Genomic DNA, 22,765 nt, shown 5'->3' with positions numbered 1-22,765 from the left:
AGTTCATCAGTACCGGCCATTCTACTGCCAATGTTTGTCTTTGGAGATCGCATTACTGTGCTCGAATTTATACACCCGTCAGCAAGGGGTGTGGCTGTAATAGCAGAATCCACTTATGTGTGTCCACATACTTTTGGCTGTGTAGTGTAGTATTCTATCATCTGAGTGACAGAAGTAATAAACCAAAGACAATACATGCCAATAGATTTACAACAATTCAATACACAATTTATTACACAATACACTTGCTGTAGCTACAGATAATAATCATAACACCATATCATTGTTTCAAAACCTGTTGCAGTTATACACAGTTAAACCAATATTAAATCATATATATATATATATATCCTTTATCTGTGTGTGTATCTGTGGGTGTGCTTGTGTGTCTGTGTGCGCATGTGTGAATAATCTATATTCCCAGGTATTCCCTGCTCCTCCTCTGATGATGTGTCCCTCCATCTCCCTCAAGGACCTGTAACATATCACCACACAAAGTTATTTATCCCTCCATCTCCCTCAAGGACCTGTAACATATCACCACACAATGTTATTTATCCCTCCATCTCCCTCAAGGACCTGTAACATATCACCACACAAAGTTATTTATCCCTCCATCTCCCTCAAGGACCTGCATTATGTAAAGAAATCCCCTAAAATTAAAACTGAGATATACTTCAAATAGATTCATTAGAATATGATATCAGAACATTAGTTCCATATTTATATCATTTTAGTATCAATAACAAATGGCTATTATTCTTACCGGGGCATGACCGTGGCTTCAATTGAGAATAGACTGAATCTGCCTCGGGTGGGGTTGCTGTTTTTGTAGGGGGATAAACATCAGCATAATATAATAGTTATATTCAGAATCATTAACAAAATAATACCCAGACTAATATACAGAATAATATCCAGCTTTTCAATATGGGGTCAAAGAGTTACGAGGTTCTGATAGGGGGAATATGGAAGATGGGATGTCCAGTCTTACCTCTCTTCTTCTTGGCTTTGACCTTCTTTTGGAGGTCAACCTCAGCATAGGTCACATCAACAGGTCCAGCTGCTGCTGACAATGGACATTTCCAGTCAACAATGGAATTAGCTTAATGCATATTCTGCTTCCCAATTGGCCAGCCTGTATCTTCAGACAATTTAGTTGCAAAATAATATTTGCTTTGAGAGTGCAAATCCAAACGTATGTTAACATCAACACTATAATCTAAAATTCATCACATGGATGATAAAAATGTAACGTGATCAGAAACGTTTTCTCACCAGTTTGTCAGGACATACTTAGATATAGTCTAATATGAGAGATATAGTGTAGTTTCATACACTATAATAGATTTGCTGATTTAGTCTTACCGGGGACTGTGTATGGCTTCACTAGAGAATAGACTGAATCTGTCTCTGGTGGGGTTGGTGTTTCTGTAGGAGGATAAACATCAGAATAGTACACAGTAATATACAGAAATATACAGAATAATATAGAGTTATATACAGAAAAATATCTAGAATAATGAACAGAATAATAAACAGTTATATACAGAATAACATCCAGAAAAATATCCAGGTGTATACAGAATAATATACAGCTATTCAACACAGGGTCAAAGAGGTGTGAGGATTTAACCTTGTATTACAGTGTGGAGAAACTTGCAAAACTTTCCGGATGTTGGTACGAGGTTAGTGAGGATTATGATGGTTGGAATATGGAAGGAGAGATGTCCAGTCTTACCTCTTTTCTTATATTCAGAATAATATATACATTTATCCACTATGGGGTCAAATAGATGGGAGGTTCTGATAAGGGGAATATGGAGGGAGGGATGTTCAGTCTTACCTCTCTTCTTCTTGGCTTTGGCCTTTCTTTGGAGGTCAACCTCAGCATAGGTCACATCAACAGATCCAGCTGCTGCTGACGGTGGACATTTACAGTCAACAACCTAAGAAATTAGCTTATCGCATATTCTGTCTCTGTCACAAACATCACAATACCATCAATTCAGAGAGAGATGTAATGTAGGTGTAGAGCATAGTAGTGAATTTGAGAGATTCCAGTCCAGCCTTCATCTACAAATTAAATCGTATTTGTCACATGCGCCGAATACAAGTGTAGACCTTACCGTGAAATGCTTACTTACAAGCTCTTAACCAACAATGCAGTTAAAGAAAGAGTTAAAACAATATTTACTAAATAAACAGAAGTAAAACATGTACTAAAAAGTAACGTAATGAAATAACAATAACGAGGCTATATACACAGGGGGGACCGAGTCAATGTGCGGGGGTACAGGTTAGTCGAGATAATTTGTACATGTAGGTAAAGTGACTATGTATAGATAATAAACAGCGAGTAGCAGCAGTGTAAAAACAAAGGTCTGGGTGGACTTTTGATTAATTGTGCAGTAGTCTTATGACTTGGGGTAGAAGCTGTTAAAGAGCCTTTAGGACGTAGACGTGGCTCTCCTGTACTGCTTACTGTGCGGTAGCAGAGAGAACACTGGAGTCTTTGACAATTTTTTGTGCCTTCCTCTGACATCGTCTAGTAAATAGGTCCTGGATGGCAAGAAGCTCGGCCCCAGTGATGTACTGGGCTGTACGCACTACCCTCTGTAGCGCCTTACTGTCAGATGCCGAGCAGTTGCCATACCAGGCGGTGATGCAAACGGTCAGGATGCTCTCGATGGTCCAGCTGTGTAACTTTGAGGATCTGGGGACCCATGCCAAATCTTTTCAGTCACCTGAGGGGGAAAATGTGTTGTCGTGCCCTCTTCACGACTGTCTTGGTGTGTTTGGACCACGATAGTTTGTTGGTGATGTGGACCAAGGAACTTGAACTCTCAACCTGCTCCACTCCAGCCCCGTCAATGTGAATGGGGATGTGTTCAGCCCTCCTTTTCCTGTAGTCCACGATCATCTCCTTCATCTTGCTCAAGTTGAGGGAGAGTTTGTTGTCCTGGCACCACCCTCTGCAACTGGATGTTGGACTTCCTGATGGACCGCCCCCTCCAACACCATAATTAAGTTTGCAGATGACACAACAGTGATATGCCTGACCACCGACAATGATGAGACAGCTTATAGGGAGTATGTCTATTCTCTCATTGAGGTCGGTGATCAGGCAGACCACTTGTGTCGTCAGCAAACTTAATGATGGTGTAGGAGTTATGCTTGAGCACACAGTCTTCGGTGAACAGGGAGTACAGGAGGGGACAAAGTACACAACCCTGAGGGGCCCTCGTTTTGAGGATCAGTGTGGCAGATGGGTTGTTGCCTACCGTTACCACCTGAGGGCGGTCCATCAGGAAGTCCAGGATTCAGTTGCAGAGGGAGGTGTTTAGTCCCCGGGGTCCTTAGCATAGCGAGGAGCTTTGTTGGCACTATGGTGTTGAATGCTGAGCTGTAATCAATGAAAGCATTCTCACATACGTGTTCCTTTTGTCCAGGTGGGAAAGGGCATTTGTGGATCTGGGAAACTTGCAGCTGGGTTTCCCATTGTAGTCCATAATAGTTTGCAAGCTCTGCCACATCCAATGAGCGTCAGAGCCGGTGTAGTAGGATTCAATCTCAGTACTGTATTGATGCTTTGCCTGTTTGATGGTTAGTCAGAGCATAGCAGGATTTTTTTAAGTGTCCAGATTAGTATCCCAGTCTTTGAAAGCGACAGCTCTAGCTTTTAGCTCGGTGCAGATGTTGCCTGTAATCCATGGCTTCTGGCGGGGATATGTACGTAGGGTGGCTGTGGAGGCGACGTCGATGCACTTATTGATGAAGCCGGTGACTCAGGTGGTATACTCCTCAATGCCATTGGATGAATCCCGGAACATATTCCAGTCTGTGCTAGCAAAACAGTCCTGTAGAGTAGCATCTGCGTCATCTGACCAGTTAAGTAATTGAGCGAATCACTGGTACTTCTTGCATTAGTTTAATCTGGAGAATAGAATTATGGTCAGATTTGCCAAATGGAGGGCGAAGGAGAGCTTTGTATGTGTCTGTGTGTGGCGTAAAGGTGATCTAGACTTCATAGATATAGGACATCGCTCACCAGCTGTTATTCAGAAAGACACACACTCCCCCACCCTTGTCTTTACAGAGGTAGCTGTTTTGTCCTGCCGATGCACGGAAACCCAGCCAACTGTAAATGATCCGTGTCGTCATTCAGCCACTACTCGGTGAAACATAAGATTATACAGTTTTTATTGTCCTGTAAGTAGGATAGTATGGAATGGAGTATGTCCTTCGCATCGGACTCATTAAAGAAAAAAATCGTCATCCAGTTCGAGGTGAGTAATCACTTTTCTGATATCCAGAAGTTATTTTCGGTCATAAGAGACGGTAGCAGCAACATTATGTACACAATAAGTTGCAAACAATGCGGAAAAAAACACAAAATAGCACAGTTGGTTAGGAGCCTGTTAAACTGCAACCATTCCCTTCATCCCCTTTTTCACTGAACTTTCGCAATACGGATTGAATCGAGTCCTTAGTCTTACCGGGGGCTGTGCATGGCTTTACTTTAGAATAGACTGAATCTGCCTCAGGTGGCGTTGCTGTTTTTATAGGGGGTGATAATAAAATATCAGAAAGCATTTACAGTTATACAAAACATTACACCGTGGCATTGTTGAATACTCATTTCTGATTGGCTTGAAGGGCATTCTAGAGCATGCATGATTTTGATGTATAAACTGGGTGGTTCAACCCCTGAATGCTGATTGTCTGACAGCCGTAGTGTATCAGACCGTATACCACGGATATGAAAAAACATTGCTCTAATTACATTGGTAACCAGTTTATAATAGCAATAAGGCACCTCGGGGGTTTGTGATATATGGCCAATATACATCGGCTAAGGGCTGTGTCCAGGCACTCCACATTGCGCCATGCTTAAGAACAACAGCCCTTAGCCCTCGGTTTATTGGCCATATACCACACCTCCTCGGACCTTATTGCTTAAATAATGCACTGCAATATTCAATGGCTATGAAGTTAATTCTTACATGTCCTATGTTTAAGCTGCTGTTGAAAAGTCAAACTGATAACATCATTGGCATTGTTGAATTTGATTTTCAGAATTACATGCTAGGAGGATGGTTAATTAGCTAAGCTAGCAAGTCTCTTTGTTTGGTTAGCAAGGCAACTACTGTAGCTATCTAGTAACTTGCTAGCTAGCTACTTCATTGGATCTTGAATACATTTCTACCGGTAAATGAACACATTTTTACTGTGTTAAATTATAGCCGTGGTACAAGCGAGATGATCAACTCAGGGTTCTATGCGTTCTATGGAAAAAAATGCAACTCTGTGGAAGGTTGGTGAATTTGTTTTCCTGCAACCTTATACGGAGATGCATTATTTATAAAGAACAACCTTTCACACCATGCATCATTTTCCAAAGAATGCGTAGCCCCTCTTTGGTTATCCCTTAGAAATATAGCTATTCAACAATATTTACCTCGCTTCTTCTTGGCTTTGGCCTTGTTTTTGAGGTCCACCTCAGCATAGGTCACATCAACAGGTTCAGCTGCTGCTGACAATGGACATTTTCAGTCAACAAATTACATTTGTTTATTGCCTATTCTGCCGCTTCATCTGAAACTACAAAATTGCACATTTTGATTTAAATGACTGGCAACTTGGAGACTGGGTCTTACCTGTCGCTTTGCCTGTTTTCACCAACGAGTAGACTGGATTTTTAGCTGGATCAGCTAGTTTTTCTGAAGAGGAGGAAGAAGAGCAGAGAATTTGTCAATTAGATATATATATACACACACACACACACACACACACACACATATACAAACAGTATATGTAATTTTTATACTACAGCTGGGATGATAAACCAAATATGATCGACACCAACCACTTATCGTTGGAATTTTGCTGATATGGTTTATTACGATAAGTAGCTTATAAATATTTATAATACTGTAGTTTGAATTTCGCGCTCTGCAATTTCACCGAATGTTGGCCAGGTGGGACGGTAGCCTGCCCATAAGAAGTTAAATGAACTCAGTACATTTATCACAATATGGATTTTTTTGTCCACGTCGCCTGGTTCTTTTTTGTACATAATTTTAACTCTTCTTGGACACACTGCACATTTTTTTTAAATAAATGTATGTCACAGTTGAGTCACCTTTCTTTTTTTTGTCCAACTTTTTCAGTTGAATCTGGGCGTAAGTCACATGACTTGGTCCAGCAGTAGAAGCACCAGCAGCATCTGAGATATAATACACAAACACCTCCACTTAGTCAAACTCTACATGTCATATTAAATGAAGAGCAGCAGACTACTACACATTCATATTGAAAACATTACACTACCATTATCATTGTTGTCTGAGGAATTGATTGTATCGTAGATGTTAGCGTCACCTGTTGGTCAAAGAAGAGAGAGACAGGTTAGTTAGGTTGGTTGCCTAGGGGCATGTTGTTATCAGGCTTATCAGGCTTGGGGTCAGTTCCATTTAAATTCCAGTCAATTCAGGAAGAATAATGCATTTGTTTTACTTTCTGAATTGACCAGAATTAAATTATTTTGACCCCAAAGCTGGATGTTATAAAAAGTACATATTGATGAGTCAGTGTATGAGGTTACATAGAGAGGAGTGGTAGAGACTGACCATGTTGCTGATGTGTATACCCAGATCCTTGGTCCTGTTGGGGGCCCTGGTTGGTGCTCTGGGGCTGAGGGGGCCTACAAGGAGAGAGATACTCAGCATAAGAAGTACAGAGAAGATGATATACTGTGTGTATCAATATAGAGACCGGTGTACTCACCAGAATATTCTGTTGGAACAGGAACCTGTAATGACAAACACATTGTGTTATGTACTGAACTTCCTCCACCTATTTCTATTTAGACATTTTTGTTCCAAACGTAATAATACATTTTCCATTAAATGAGAAATGATAAAAGTCTCACCTGTGCTGTTTTTATATCTCACCAACAGCACCAGGAGAATGACCAGTAGGACACCAGCAACAAGCAGACCCACAACCACTCCTACTAGGACTGATGTAGAGGATCCAGGAGCTACGACTGGAGAGACTGGAGAGGGAACAGCACAACACCATCAGACTCTGAGGTGGAAAATAAATAAAGTAATTAAATTCCTGTATGTATCTGAGACTGGCGAGACTGGAGAGAGAACAGGACAGACTCAGAGGTTATATGGGTTTACAGTATAGAGCATGAAAAGAAAGCAGGCTGGCCCGTCTTTTGACAATTTAGTTAAAAGATCATATTTTCTAGGTCTGTAAATCGCAAACTATATTGAAAACTTCTTATGGCTGGGAGATTCGTTAACGGGATCGATATGACAATTTCACATTCAAAACAACAGAAATCTCATAATTAAAATTGCTCAGACAAACAAGTATCTTACACCATTTTAAAGATAAACTTGTTGTTAATTCCACCACATTGTCAGATTTCAAAAAGGCTTTATGACGAAAGCACAACATATCATTATGTTAGGTCAGCACCTATTCACAGAAAAACAGCCATTTTCCAGCCAAAGAGAGGAGTAAGAACTAGTCAGAAATAGAGAGAAAATGAATCACTAACCTTTGATGATCTTCATCAGATGACACTCATAGGACTTCATGTTACAGAATACATGTATGTTTTGTTTGATAAAGTTCATATTTATATCCAAAAATCTCAGTTTCCATTGGCGCGTTATGTTCAGTAATGTTTTGCCTCCAAAACATCCTGTGATTTTGCAGAGAGCCACATAAATTTACAGAAATACTCATAATAATTTTTTTATTTTACCTTTATTTAACCAGGCAAGTCAGTTAAGAACAAATTCTTATTTTCAATGACGGCCTGGGAACAGTGGGTTAACTGCCTGTTCAGGGGCAGAACGACAGATTTGTACCTTGCCAGCTCGGGGGTTTGAACTCACAACCTTCCGGTTACTAGCCCAACGCTCTAACCACTAGGCTACCCTGCCGCCCCATTATAATAAACATTGATAAAAGATACAATTATTACACATGGAACTTTAGATAAACCTCTCCTTAATGCACCGCTGTGTCAGATTAAAAAAACACTTTACGGAAAAAGCACACCATGCTATAATCTGAGGACAGTGCTCAGAGCCCAAACAAGCCATGAAGATATCCGCCATGTTGTGGAGTCAGATGTCAGAATAGCATTATAAATATTCACTTACCTTTGATGATCTTCATCAGAATGCACTCCCAGGAATCCCAGTTCCACAATAAATGTTTGATTTGTTCCATAAAGTCCATCATTTATGTCCAAATACCTCCTTTTTGTTCACGCGTTCAGTACACAATCCAAACTCATGACGCGCGGGCAAGTCCATGCGAAAGTTCAGACGAAAAGTCATATTACAGCTCGTAGAAACACGTCAAACGAAGTAAAAAATCTATCTTTAGGATGTTTTTGACAAATCTTCAATAATGTTCCAACCGGAGAATTCCTTTGTCTTCAGAAATGTAATGGAACGCAAGCTAACTTTCTCACGTGAACGTGCGTGGTCAGCTCATGGCACTCTGCCAGACCCATGACTCAAAGAGCTCTCATTCCCCCCTCCTTCACAGTAGAAGTGTCAAACAAGGTTCTAAAGAATGTTGATTTTCTAGTGGAAGCCTTAGGAAGTGCAATATCCCACTGTATATTCGATAGGCTGAAAAACTAGTTGAAAAACTACAAGCCTCAGATTTCCCACTTCCTGGTTGGATTTTTTCTCAGGTGTTTGCCTAACATATGAGTTATGTTATACTCACAGACATCATTCAAACAGTATTAGAAACTTCTGAGTGTTTTCTATCCAAATCCACTAATAATATGCATATATTAGCAACTGGGCCTGAGTAGCAGGCAGTTTACTCTAGGCACCTTATTCATCCAAGCTATTCAATACTGCCCCCAGCCATAAGAAGTTTTAACATCAACACTTAAATCACGTTTTTAACACAGATAATAAAAAGGTAACTTAGTTGTGATCATACACATTTTCTCACCTCTCACTGTCACCCAGCTCTCTGGTGATTCTCCTTCACTAGATTTACACTTATAGAATCCTTCATCTGACTTGGATACTGTAAGGATGGTCATCTCTCCTGTGGTCTCATTCTTGATGAGTACTCCGTCTTTGAAGAAATCAGCCTTGAAGTTTGATCTGGTTGTACGGTATTTACAGCACAGAGTCACAGAGTCTCTTTCAGTCACAGGATGGACAGGACTCTCCAGGATCACATCACCATCTGTGTAACATAATATATAAATAATACTGTAAATCTGGAGTCATCACTCACAATACATCAACATCTTATGAGTGTGTATTTTATGATATGCAGTCATTCAGTTAAAGAATGTAATGACCTGGCTAGATCATAAATTAACAGATATCCAGACAGAGGATTCAGTTGGCGAATTCCCAGTTTATTAACCCAACTCAACACAGGCTACTGTTTGAACATAGCCCACGCCAAATAAATCAAGGATCACAGTATAAAATAACAGTGACCATCTCTGGTTAAGGCAACACTTAAGAGAGAGAACAATGGCTAAGCATAGCCTTCCACACCCATGCCAAACCCTCCCGCCAACCCAAAAACCACAAGGATGCCCGGCACTGGAACATTCCAGGCTCGCCCGTGGTTGGCAGATAGCAGGTTGACTGACATGTAGGACCCCGCAAACACTGGGTACTGGTAAGTCCAACACAACAAACAAACAGCATAACTTATATCACACAGCTGTCTGTGCGGGTCGCTACAATATGTAAAAATGTTATTGTACTATAGACATACCATTTACTGTGATGTTGACAGCATTACTGTACTCTCCTGATCCAGACTCACACCAGAACACCCCACTGTACCATGTGTATGTGTAGATGGTACATGTAGACCCTGCTATTGATCCCCAGTTAGAGACACACCCCGACTTCACTCTTCTCCCTCTGTAGCTCATCAGTCTCCATCCAGTAGAGTTCCCCTTCTCCTCACAGCTCAGTGAGAGAGACGTTGATGTAAAGTGTTGAGTTGTGTTGGGATTTACTGTAAGAGACACTGAAGGCTGCAGATCTGTAACAAAGAGAGACAGCCAAACCTATAGTTATATAGACACATGAGGGTGACTTAAAGATTATTTAATACAGTTTAAATGCAGTTGTTTACCTCCTGACCAGAGAAACTGAGGTTCACTGTAGAGTGTGTCATAGACTGGGTCTCCTCTCCCAGCTCTACACACATATCCTCCTGTGTGAGTAGGACCAGCAGGGATCAGAGTGTAGGAGTCTTCACTAGTCCCATTGTCAGATAGGGGCTGTAGAGAGTAAGACTCGTCTGATAGGGAGGGTAACCCAGCTCTGTAGGGAACAGTCCTGTACCAGGAGAACCTCCAGTCTGTAGACAACTCTTTAACCCCACAGCTCAGAGACACAGAGTCTCTAGGGTTCATCCACTGAGGAGAGATACTCAGAAAAGCCTTGGGTTGATCTGTGATCAGTCAGAGGACAGGTTTCTGTTTTCTAACTTTCAGTTTTAGCAATGATTCTAATTACACATGGAGATGTTTACATAATGATATATACTTACCAGACACAGTCAGTTGTACAGCTTCACTGGTCTTGGAGAGCTTGTTTCCCTCTACACCCTCACAGGTATATGATCCACTGTTAGACCTATGGACAGGACTGATTCTGTACTCAGGCTTTGTGTTAAATAGGATCACTACCGGACTATTCTTATACCATCTGTAGTTCCAGCTAGAGTCTCCTCCTCCCTGTATGTCACATCTCATAGTAACAGTCTCTCCACTGAATATTTGGGTCCAGTTTGGTTGGAGGGTCAGAACAGCAACAGGCCTCTCTGCATAGACAAAACACAGACAACTAACTCAAAAAACAGTTGCACAATTTGAAATGTATTTATTTATCAATAGGTCTACTCATGAATATAGCTATAAGTCATCAGACAAAATATTATACCCTAGATTACTTTCTATCCACAATAACAGCCATTTATCATAACACTGTTTTAGACTCACCAGTAATGTTTATCTGGACTGGGTCACTGTACTGGGTGTAGTAGACTGGGTCTCCTCTCCCAGCTCTGCACCAGTACTGTCCTCCATCAGAGACACTGACCCAGCTGAGTGTGTAGGAGTATCCAGAGGTTGTGGTTACTGGTGTAGAGTCTGGTCTGTGTCTGTACCAGTAAAACTTCCATCCAGGAGACTCTACAGTACAGCTCAGTGTCACACTGTCTCTTGTGAATACGTCCTCTTTGTCTGAACTCAGTGTGGCCGTCGGACAACTATCTGTTGGAATCAAGAAACATGTGTGATGCATCTGGAAAACATGGATCTGATCTGATGCATGATATGTCCTCTTGATGGATTACTGATCAAAATTCAGTGAGGCAGAATAGTCTACAGACACACAGAAAATGTCTACATGACTGACTTGGAGGCAAAAGAAACGCACACCTGTTTAGATGAGGTGCTGGCTAGTGGAGTAAAACACTTGAAAAAGAGTGTCAAAGGGCACACACACAGGTGTCTGTAATTATGGCAGGGTGTGGCTTGATATCATTGGTTAATTTAAAGATAGAAATGTAATTAATTTGACGTGTGGCAGGTTGCATAGTAAATCTCAGGTGCTCAGAATAAGAGGTAAGAAAAACATGGAATGCCTGGTGCTGTTTTGCATCAGCTGTCATAGAAGAGAGTGATTTTGATTGGCTGGAGGTACAAAATAAGTCTTACTTCTAAAAGTAGTATGTGCAGGTGAGCAGCCTACATGTTCAGTTAAAATACTACGATTAGGGTTTCTAAAACACTTTAACATGTCTACCTTACTGTAACGCTAAATCGTTGCACTGAGTTGAAGGCACACAATATGACCCTTTATTAACCAAGGAGACTTGGGCAGTGTTCAATATCTTGCTTAATAAATTAAACATGATTGACTCAACAACAACATAGTCTATCCATCTGCATGACGAGAGACAACACAACAAAGTAACACACCTTTTACAGTGAGAGTAATAGCATAACTTGGTTGTGAAGATGTGGGTCTAGACACTCTGTTCCCTTCACACCAGTACTGACCCTGGTCAGACTCAGCAGCTCTACTGATGTGAGAGACTCCAGTGTTACTGTAACCAGACTGAGATACTACATTATCATTCCTGTCTTTGTACCACTGATAGTTCCAGATACTGTCAGACCCTACTGAACACGTCAGAGTAACTGTCTCTCCAGGGAACACAGGGTTAGGTTTTACAGTCAGTGTAGCTTTGGGCAGAGCTGAGAAAACAGAGCACAAAACATCAAGATTTATTTTAATTTTATTTAACTAGTGTGCTGGTTAATTCCTTTACTATCAAATGAGGAGAGACAAACTTATCACACAGGTCAGAGTTATACTTAAACTAAATCTTTATTCACTTATTAATAAGGGAGCAGGTCAATACAACGCACACGTATAAAGTGAATCAATTGAGTGCTCTACGATAATGATGGCTGGTCGACGAATCACCCTCAGATGATTCGTTGAGATTCCCAGCTTGTTAATTCAGCTGTTTCTGTAACATTGTGATAAATGTCTATTTTACATATGGGTGTGTTGACTCCATTCAGTTAGAATTTACAGTGTATATATCTGTATTTAGATTAACCCTCATTGGCTCTGAATTTACAAAGTTCAGATTGAAGACAAATAGTGAGCTCACCAGTGATGATGATGGAGAGATTAAATCTGAGATAGGACTTCTGACACTCATTTATATAAACTGTCCAATCCATAAGTACATCCGACCCACTCTTATCAGCAGGGTGGGAAAGGACTGACATATCGGATTGTTAATCAAGCAAAGATGGTTTTTCATCCTTAGGTAAATTATGGAAAGATATGTACTCACCAGTGACGATGATGGGGAGAGCTGAGCTGTAATATGACATCTGGGGCCGACCTCTCCTCCTCCCAACACACTGGTACTGACCAGCCTGGTCAGGGAGAGAGATGGTGATGGTTGTTCTGGTCTGAATGGGAAGCTCTTCATTGTATCTGAACCAGCGATATGTCCAGTCTGTGTAGTCTGATATGTCACACTGCAGAGTGACTGTCTCTCCAGGGTAGAGGAGACCCTGTGGAGTGACTATCTTCACTGAGGCCGAGGGCAGAACTGTGGAAACAGTTATATGAAGACAAATGCAGTCAGAGCAACAATCTTTCCAAAGTATGATCTGACTTCAGTAAGTAGTACGATAACTATTATTTTAGACATATAAACTATATATGCAAAAGTATGTGGACAGCTTTTCAAATTAGTGGATTCGGCTTTTTCAGCCACACCCATTGCTGACTTGTGTATAAAATCAAGCGCACAGCCATGCAATCTCCATAGACAAACATTGACAGAAGAATGGCCTTACTGAAGAGCTCAGTGATTTTCAATGTGTCACCTTCATAGGATGCCACCTTTCTAACAAGTCAGTTTGTCAAATTTCTGCCATTCCAGAGCTAACCCAGTCAACTGTAAGTGCTGTTATTGTGAAGTGGAAACGTATAGGAGCAACAACGGCTCAGCTGCAATGTGGTAGGCCACACAAGCGCACAGAACGGGACCGCCTTGTGCTGAAGTGCGGAGCACGTAAAAATTGTCTGTCCTCGGTTGAAACACTAACTACTGCGTTACAAACTGCCTCAAGAAGCAAACTCAGCACAATAAATGTTCATCAGGAGCTTCATGATATGGCTTTCCATGGCAGAGAAGCTGCACACAAGCATAAGATAACCATGCGCAATGCCAAGCATTGGCTGGAGTGGTGTAAACCTCGCAGCCATTGGACACAGATTCTCTGAAGTGATGTCCGAATGGACAAATCTTTGTTTGGCTGATGCCTGGGGAAGCTACCGCCTGAATGCATAGTGCCAACTGTACATTTTTGTGTATGAGGAATAATTGTCTGGAGCTGTTTTTCATGGTTTGAGCTAGTCCCCTTAATTCTAGTGAAGAGAAATCTTAATGCTACAGCATACAATGACATTCAAGACAATTGTGTGCCTCCAACTTTGTGGCAACAGTTTTGGGAAGGCCCTTATCTGTTTCAGCATGACAATGCCCCCCGTGCACAAAGCGATGGTTCATTTGGAAATGGCTTGTCGAGGTCGGTGTGGAAGAACTTGACTGGCCTGCACAGAGCCCTGACTTCAACCCCGTCAAACAACTTTGGGATTAATTGGAACACCGACTGCGAGCCAGTTCTAATCGCCCAACGTAGTTACTCACCATTCAGGGTGATAGTGACAGGATCACTGATGATTGATGATATGGATCTGGACTGGATCTCTCCCTTACACCTGTAGAGACCCTGGACAGACTCAGCAGCTCTACTGATGGTGAGGGTGTCTCCTGTTATAGTGTGTCTGACAGACTGGGATACTTCATTATAATTCCTGTCTTTGTACCACTGATAGCTCCAGATATTGTCAGACGCTAATGAACACGTCAGAGTAACTGTCTCTCCAGGGAACACAGGGTTGGGTTTTACAGTCAGTGTAGCTTTGGGCAAGGCTGCAGAAATAGAGTACAAAACATCTAGATACGTGCCTGGAAATTCAGCTGTTGTTGTAACGTTGTGATAAAAGTATATTTTACATACGAGTATGTTGACTCCATTCAGTTAGAATTTACAGTGTATTTATCTGTATTTAGATGAACCCTCATTGGCTCAGAAATTTAGAAAGCCCAGATTGAAGACAAACAGTGAGCTCACCAGTGATGATGATGGGGAAAGAAAAGCTGGGATATGACATCTGGGGCCGACCTCCCCTCATCCCAACACACTTGAACTGACCAGCCTTGTCAGGGAGAGAGAAGGTGATGGTTTTTCTGGTCGGACTGGGAAGCAGTTGGTTGTCTCTAAACCAGTGGTATGTCCAGTCTGTGTAGTCTGATATGTCACACTGCAGAGTGACTGTATCTCCAGGGTAGAGGACAAACTGAGGAGAGATACTCACTGATGCTCTGGGTAGAGCTGTAGAAACAGTTAAATATGAAGACAAAAGCAGTCAGAGCATGTAGGGTCTTACTTTAGTAGGTAAAATGGTCACTTTTATTTTGGATTGACATACACACAGGCAATGTCTCCTCTAAGCTGTGCGAAGGCGGGACCGGGGAACTACCATGTACATAAGAAATATCAGCCCAAGCAGAGAAGCATGAGATTGATTTTCCATTTAGTTAACACTATCAACGTTGCCCTCTAGTGTGGGGAATGTGATTGAATCAATGCAATGTTAGCCACTTTCAATATAACATACCGAAACAACAGGAACTCTGCAAGCCATAGTATGCAAAACTAACTGTGCACAAGATTTTCCTGTAGGCAGAGCACACTGGTGTAGGATTGTATTACACTGACAGGCACAACTCAAGCCCATACTCTACACAGACCGGTGCACCATAACCAATCAGAGCTGCAGTAGGCCTATTATGCAAATAGCCATTGACACATAAAATATGGATCTGAGCCATTCACTTTGAACTGGGCTGTATGAGCGGTCGCAAGTAGTTTAGCTTAATTTGAGCTCAAAGTGAGAGCTGCATGTAGCAAAGTGTGCACATTTGTTCATATTCCTTGCTAGTTAGTGAGTTATTAGCACAGTTGTAGCTCTTTTTGAGTCAACAATGAGCAAGTGGTGGCTTCCTACAAGAACACAACATGTGTGTTTTCAGCCATCTTTGAAAAAGGAGTCAGGTAAAGAGCTTTTTGTGTCTTAAAGGGGCAGTGTCTTGAAAAAGCTAAGTAGCCAATAGGCAGAGCGTAGCATAATTTGTCTGAATCCCTAATAATGGTATTGGAATAATAATGTATTTTATTTTTGTAAAGATTTCTTGAATTAAACACAACATATTCAGTCACCCCATTGTCTGAAGGACTACCGGATTAACAGATGAATGTCAAGCCCTGCATGTTTTTTTTCCTCTCAAAAGTTTAATGGAATGTAGGCCTACATTGAGTCCCCCACATTGGCTGCTACTGTAGGATGCTTGATAGATTTTTGCTATTTTATAAGGATCCCCATTAGCTTATGCAAAAGCAGCAGCTACTCTTCCTGGGGTCCACACAAAACATGACATAATACAGAACATGAATAGATTAGAACAGCTCAAGGACAGAACTACATAAAAAAAACTGTAAAGTCACAGCCTACTTTTAAAAACATACACAAACTATTTAGAACAGCTATTTCTACGTTAAAATGTTATGGGATGCATTTTTCACTCTTGTTTTTTATGGTAGGTTTATTTATTTTATTTTTATTTTACCTTTATTTAACTAGGCAAGTCAGTTAAGAACAAATTCTTATTTTCAATGACGGCCTAGGAACAGTCACTCTGGTAGGCCTACATTATGATCAAATAGACACAATAGCCTACTTGGCCACTGTTAATACTGTAACTTAAAGCGGGTACAGTCTCAGTGTTCACAGTAAATGCTTGCTGGAATTTGCAGAGACAAAATTAGAGGGAAACTTCACACAGACCATGTCTATATACACTGAGTGCACAAAACATTAGGAACACCTGAACTTTCCTTGACACAGACTGACCAGGTGAAAGCTATGATCCCTTATTGATGTCACGTGTTAAATCCACTTCAATTAGTGTGGATGAAGGGGTGACAGGTTAAAGATGGATTTTTAAACCTTGAGACAATTGAGACATGTATTGTGTATGTTTGTCATTCAGAAGGTGACTGGGAAAGACAAAATATTTAAGTGCCTTTGAAAGAGGTCTGGTAGTAGGTTCCAGGTGCACCGGTTTGAGTGTGTCAAGAACTGCAACACTGCTGGGTTTTTCACGCTTAACAGTTTCTCGTGTGCATCAACATTGGTCCAACACCCAAAGGACATCCAGCCAACTTGACACAACTGTGGGAAGCATTGGAGTCAACATGGGCCAGCATCCCTGTGGAACGCTTTCGAAACCTTGTAGAGTCCATGCCTCAATGAATTGAGGCTGTTATGAGGGCAAAGGGGGGTGCAACTCAATGTTAGGAAGGTGTTCCTCATGTTTTGTACACTCAGTGTAAATATAATATGAAATGAATAGTGTCCATCTTTATGACAACAAAACACACAACAAAGTTACTCACCATTCAGGGTGATAGTGACAGGATCACTGATGATTGATGATATGGATCTGGACCGGATCTCTCCCTGACACCAGTAGAGACCCTGGTCAGACTCAGCAGCTCTACTGATGGTGTGAGAGACTCCAATGTTACTGTAACCAGACTGAGATACTACATTATCATTCCTGTCTTTGTACCACTTATAGCTCCAGATACTGTCAGACTCTACTGAACATGTCAGAGTAACTGTCTCTCCAGGGAACACAGGGTTTGGCTCTACAGTCAGTGTAGCTTTGGGCAGAGCTGTGAAAACACATCACAGATTAGATATTACCTATCCTAAAGACGTGAAAAAAGATCACATTCAGAATTAGAAGAGCCCATTTAGTGGTGGAACAGATGAAGTGAACACATTTCCTAAACTGGGTACATGAGTAGCTATTAAGAATATATCTTCAAAGGCAAAGAAAGGTTTTACTCAGAATTAGGAACGTCCAGTTAGTGACGGAGCATCAAAAGTGAACTCACCAGTGACACTGATAATGATGTCATCACTAGGTTGTGACCTCTGGGGCTGATCTGTCCTCAGCCCCTCACATCTGTACTGACCAGCCTGACCAGTCTGGGTGGTGGGGATGGTGATATCTACGGCTTTACTGGTCTGACTGGGAAGCTGTTGGTTGTCTCTGAACCAGAGGTACCTCCAGTCTGTGTAGCCTGGTATGACACACTGCAGACTGACTGTCTCTCCAGAGTAGAGGAGACCCTGAGGAGAGACACTCACTGAGGCCACAGGCAGAGCTGTAGAAAGACACATGAAGTTAGTTGTTTCATACATAGAATCTGATCTATCATGATTAAATGTAGTTAGTTGAGTCATACATAGAATCTGATCTATCATGATTAAATGTAGTTAGTTGATTCATACATAGAATTTGATCTATCATGATTAAATGTAGTTAGTTGAGTCATACATAGAATCTGCTCTATCATGATTAAATGTAGTCAGTTGTTTCATACATAGAATCTGATCTATCATGATTAAATGTAGTTAGTTGAGTCATACATAGAATCTGCTCTATCATGATTAAATGTAGTTAGTTGTTTCATACATATAATCTGCTCTATCATGATTAAATGTAGTTAGTTGATTCATACATAGAATCTGCTCTATCATGATTAAATGTAGTTAGTTGATTCATACATAGAATCTGATCTATCATGATTAAATGTAGTTAGTTGATTCATACATAGAATCTGCTCTATCATGATTAAATGTAGTTAGTTGATTCATACATATAATCTGTCCTATCATGATTAAATGCAGTTAGTGCAACAATCACCACATGTATTTAATTATATAAAATGAGAAAAAAAGGAATTTATAGGTAACTGGCTAAATATATGAACCTCATGAGTCAATGAGGGATACAAAGTGTATTGAAGCAGGTGCTTCCAAACAAGAGTGGTTCCTGAGTTAATTAAGCAATTAACAACCTAACATGCTTAGGATCATGTATAACAGTACCGGGCAGGTCCACTTGCCCATTGTTTTGGCTTTCATGTCTATGCCCCCATAGAATGACAATACCCCCATCCACAGGGAACGAGTACTGCCTGAATGATTTGGTCAGCATGAAAATTACGTAAACGATATGCCATGGCCATCTCAGTCACCAGAACACAACCCAATTGACCACTTAGGGGACATTCTGGAGCGACGCCTGAGACAGCGTTTTCCACCACCATCAACAAAACACGACAGACACTTAGAATCTATGCCATTGAAGCTGTTCTGGCTAGAGGTCCAAAACCCTATTAAGACACTTTATATAGTTGCTTCCTTTTATTTTGGCACTTACCTGTATTGTTGCTATTATAACTAAGAATACTGACAAAAAGACAATGATTGACTCAAAATGAATAGTGTCCGTCTTTATGACAACAAAACACACTACAAAGTTACTCACCATTCAGGGTGATAGTGACAGGATCACTGATGATTGATGATATGGATCTGGACTGGATCTCTCCCTGACACCAGTAGAGACCCTGGTCAGACTCAGCAACACTACTGATGGTGATGGTGTCTCCTGTTATAGTGTGTCTGACAGACTGGGATACTACATTATCATTCCTGTCTTTGTACCACTTATAGCTCCAGATACTGTCAGACCCAACTGAACACATCAGAGTAACTGTCTCTCCAGGGAACACCGGGTTTGGCTTCACAGTCAGTGTAGCTTTGGGAAAGGCTGAGGAAACAGAGATTAGACACATACATTGGCTATTTCAAATTACACCGATATAGTGATACAAGCAATTGTAGGGAACTTACCAGTGACACTTATGGTGACATAATCACTGGGATGTGACCTCTGGGGATGATCTCTCCTCTTCCCTTCACATCTGTACTGACCAGTCTGAGTGATGGGGAATGTGATGCTTTTACTGGTCTGACTGGGAATCTGTTGGTTGTCTCTGAACCAGAGGTACCTCCAGTTTGTGTAGTCTGGTATGACACACTGCAGACTGACTGTCTCTCCAGAGTAGAGGAGACCCTGAGGAGAGACACTCACTGAGGCCACAGGCAGAGCTGTAGAAAGACACATGAAGTTAGTTGATTCATACATAGAATCTGATCTATCATGATTAAATGTAGTTTGAGAACCAATCATTCCAAAATATGATCACCACACTTCTTTAATGAAATAAGTCTTTGTTTTTCTATCATATCTATGAATACTGACCCACAGTCCATGATTGACTTAATATAAATAGTGTCTGTATGACACTACTCACCGTTGACAGTGATTGTGACAGGGTCACTGATGGATGAAAAGGTGGGTGTGGACTCTCTCGCTCCCTGACACCAGTAGGGACCCTCATTCACTGTTGATCCATTGATAGTGAGAGTGTCTCCTGTTATAGTGTGACTGACAGACTGGGATACTACATTATAATTCCTGTCTTTGTACCACTTATAGCTCCAGATACTGTCAGACTCTACTGAACACGTCAGAGTAACTGTCTCTCCAGGGAACACAGGGTTTGGCTCTACAGTCAGTGTAGCTTTGGGCAGAGCTGAGGAAACACACAGCAGATGTTTTTACAACAACTAAACAGAATCCTTAAAATTGTGCCCAATGTCAAGTGGTTATAAGAATGGAGGCACAGATGTGAATGAGAGATAAGATGACGTACGTGTCACTGTCAGTCTGACTTTATCACTCCATTTAGAATCCTGCTGCTGATGTGATCCCAGACAACTGTAGTCACCACTGTGGGAAAACTCAGCTGCACTGATAATACATTCATGTTCTTTCTGTTGACATTGATCTGGACTGGGTGTTAACCATCTGTACTCCCAGTCAGTGACTCCTCCCCCCTGTATGACACATCTGAGAGTGACTGACTCTCCACTGAATATCTGGGAGCTGTTGGGGTGTATGGTCAGAACAGCCTTCGACACTCCTGCACAAAATCAAACCAGCATGATACACATGTTATTTCGAGACACTAAAAACTCAAAATATGTCAAGCCAAAATCAACTTTAAATATCACAAATAAAGAAATAGGATGAAGCATTAAGAGATGGAGGCTTGATGAAGTGAACAAATATCTACCATCATCATCTTCACAGTGTCCAGAGTTGATGTGTGTATTCAGCACTACAACAAAGAAAGTCACATTGCACCAATATTATCTCTAAATAAATAACAACATGCCATATTCATGTTACTGATCACCACTAACTTTATACTTACTGTACTTTATTTTAAAGGTGCAATCTGCAATTTTCACAAAGAGTTTAGCACTTTTAAATTAATAATAGCCATTCATTCTGAAAGAGTATAACTTTTAATTGCCTCATTAGGAAAAAACATCAAATCAAATGTTTTGGAACACTACACATACCAAATCAAATTGTATTTGTCACGAGCACCGAATACAACAGGTTTAGTAGACCTTACAGTGAAATGCTTACTTACAAGCCCTTAACCAAAAATCCAGTTCAAGATAGAGTTAAACAAATATTTACTGAATAAACTAAAGTAATAAATGGTCAAATTAAAAGAACAGGCACCACACTGCCAGGTATCTGACCTCCTCCCTATACGCTTTGCCTATTTGATGGTTCGTCTGAGGGCATAGTGAGATTTCTTTAAGTGTCCGGATTAGTGTACCGCTCCATGAAAGCTGCAGCTCTAGCCTTTAGCTCAGTGTGGATGTTCCCTGTAATCCATGTCTTCAGGTTGGGATATGTACGTACGGTCACTGTGGGGACGACGTCGTCGATGCACTTATTGATGAAGATGGTGACTGAGGTGGTATACCCCTCAATGTCATTGGTCATCTGACCACTTCCGTATGGAGCAAGTCACTGGTACTTCCTGCTTTAGTTTTTGCATGTAAGCAGGAGTCGGGAGGATAGAATTATTGTCAGATTTGTCAAATGGAGGGCGAGGGAGAGCTTTCTATGCATCTCTGTGTATGGAGTAAAGGTGGTCTAGAGTTTTTTTCCCTCTGGTTGCACATTCAACATGCTGGTAGAAATCTGGTAAAACTGATTTAAGTTTGCCTGCATTAAAGTCCCCAGCCAGCATCAGTTTGTGGTGGTAAATAGATGGCTACGAAGGATATAATTGAGCACTCTCTTGGTAGATAGTGTGGTCTACAGATTATTATGAGGTACTCTACCTCAGGCGAGCAAAACCTCGAGACTTCTTTAATATTAGAAATCGTGCACCAGCTGTAATTTACAAACGGACACACACCCCCGCCTCTCATCTTACCAGACATAGCTTCTCTGTCCTGCCAATCCTCACATATGCATTCCTCTTCTCCAGGTGGTTGAGAGCTGTGTACGTACTACTGACCCATTGCACTCAATTCCATCATTATGAAATACTTTGAGGGGCTTGTCAAAGACTACATCACATCCTCCCTCCCCGACACACACGACCCTCTCCATTTCCCCTACTGCCCCGACAGATCCACGGACGAACACAATTGCCATTTCACTGCAAGCTGCCCTCACCCACCCGGACAAGAGGAATGCATATCTGAGGTTTCTGTTCATTGACTACAGCTCGGCCGTCAATACCATAATGCCCTCTAAGCTCACCAGAAAACTCACAGCCCTGGGACTGAACTCTTCATTATGCAACTGGGTCCTGGACTTCCTGACGGGCAGCCCTCAGGTGGTGAAGATACGCAACATTACCTCATCCAAGCGGATTCTCAACACAGGGGCCCCACAAGGGTGCATCCTCAGTCATCTGCTGTACTCCATGTATACCCACGACTGCATGGCCTCAAACAGTTCCATCATCAAGTTCACTGGCGACACAACAGTAGTAGGCCTGATTACCAACAGCGGCGAGACACCATACACGGAGGAGGTAGGCACTCTGCAGGTGTAGTGCCAGGTAAACACCCACTCCCTCACCTTCAGCAAAATAAAGGAGCTGATTGCGGACCTCAGGAGGAACAAAGTTGGACACGCCCCCATCCTCATCAATGGGGTTGCCGTGGAGATGGTCAAAAACGTAAAGCTCCTTGGTGTACATATGTTAGAGGAGCTGAAATGGTCAAACCACACGGACACCGTGGTGAGAAGG

The 22,765-nt window shown here is 41.5% G+C and overlaps 1 protein-coding gene across 1 annotated transcript; it reads right to left on the bottom strand.

Annotated features, from left to right (window-relative positions):
- Nucleotides 1-99: 99 nt before the first annotated feature.
- LOC110531575 (basement membrane-specific heparan sulfate proteoglycan core protein) lies at nt 100-22,714 on the bottom strand. Its single transcript, XM_036989259.1, has 28 exons — nt 22,594-22,714; nt 20,345-20,614; nt 19,943-20,224; nt 19,479-19,736; nt 19,111-19,395; nt 17,669-17,941; nt 17,162-17,443; nt 14,777-15,037; nt 14,290-14,574; nt 12,919-13,182; nt 12,026-12,304; nt 11,042-11,314; nt 10,591-10,863; nt 10,171-10,491; nt 9,802-10,077; nt 9,010-9,252; nt 6,935-7,060; nt 6,790-6,814; nt 6,633-6,706; nt 6,334-6,384; nt 6,146-6,229; nt 5,661-5,723; nt 5,462-5,536; nt 1,847-1,921; nt 1,369-1,431; nt 995-1,069; nt 767-823; nt 100-475 (listed from the first exon to the last, which is right to left on the bottom strand). Exons 1-28 carry the CDS (start codon nt 22,712-22,714, stop codon nt 468-470), a joined length of 5,022 nt encoding a protein of 1,673 aa, XP_036845154.1. The 3' UTR covers nt 100-467.
- Nucleotides 22,715-22,765: the final 51 nt, after the last annotated feature.

The sequence above is a fragment of the Oncorhynchus mykiss genome, chromosome 9, assembly GCF_013265735.2.
Source record: "Oncorhynchus mykiss isolate Arlee chromosome 9, USDA_OmykA_1.1, whole genome shotgun sequence".
NCBI classification, from domain to species: Eukaryota; Metazoa; Chordata; class Actinopteri; order Salmoniformes; family Salmonidae; genus Oncorhynchus; species Oncorhynchus mykiss.
The sequence above is the reverse complement of the archived record's forward strand: the minus strand, read 5'-3'. Positions and strand labels throughout refer to the sequence as shown.

Excerpts from the sequence above, each read along its gene's own strand:
- LOC110531575 (XM_036989259.1), bottom strand. The coding sequence starts at position 22,714 with ATGTACACCAAGGAGCTTTACGTTTTTGACCATCTCCACGGCAACCCC. Across the intron at positions 10,492-10,590 it reads TGTACAACTGACTGTGTCTG|ATCAACCCAAGGCTTTTCTG; the intron begins GTAAGTATATAT and ends GACTGATCACAG. Across the intron at positions 6,815-6,934 it reads GAGATATAAAAACAGCACAG|GTTCCTGTTCCAACAGAATA; the intron begins GTGAGACTTTTA and ends TTGTCATTACAG.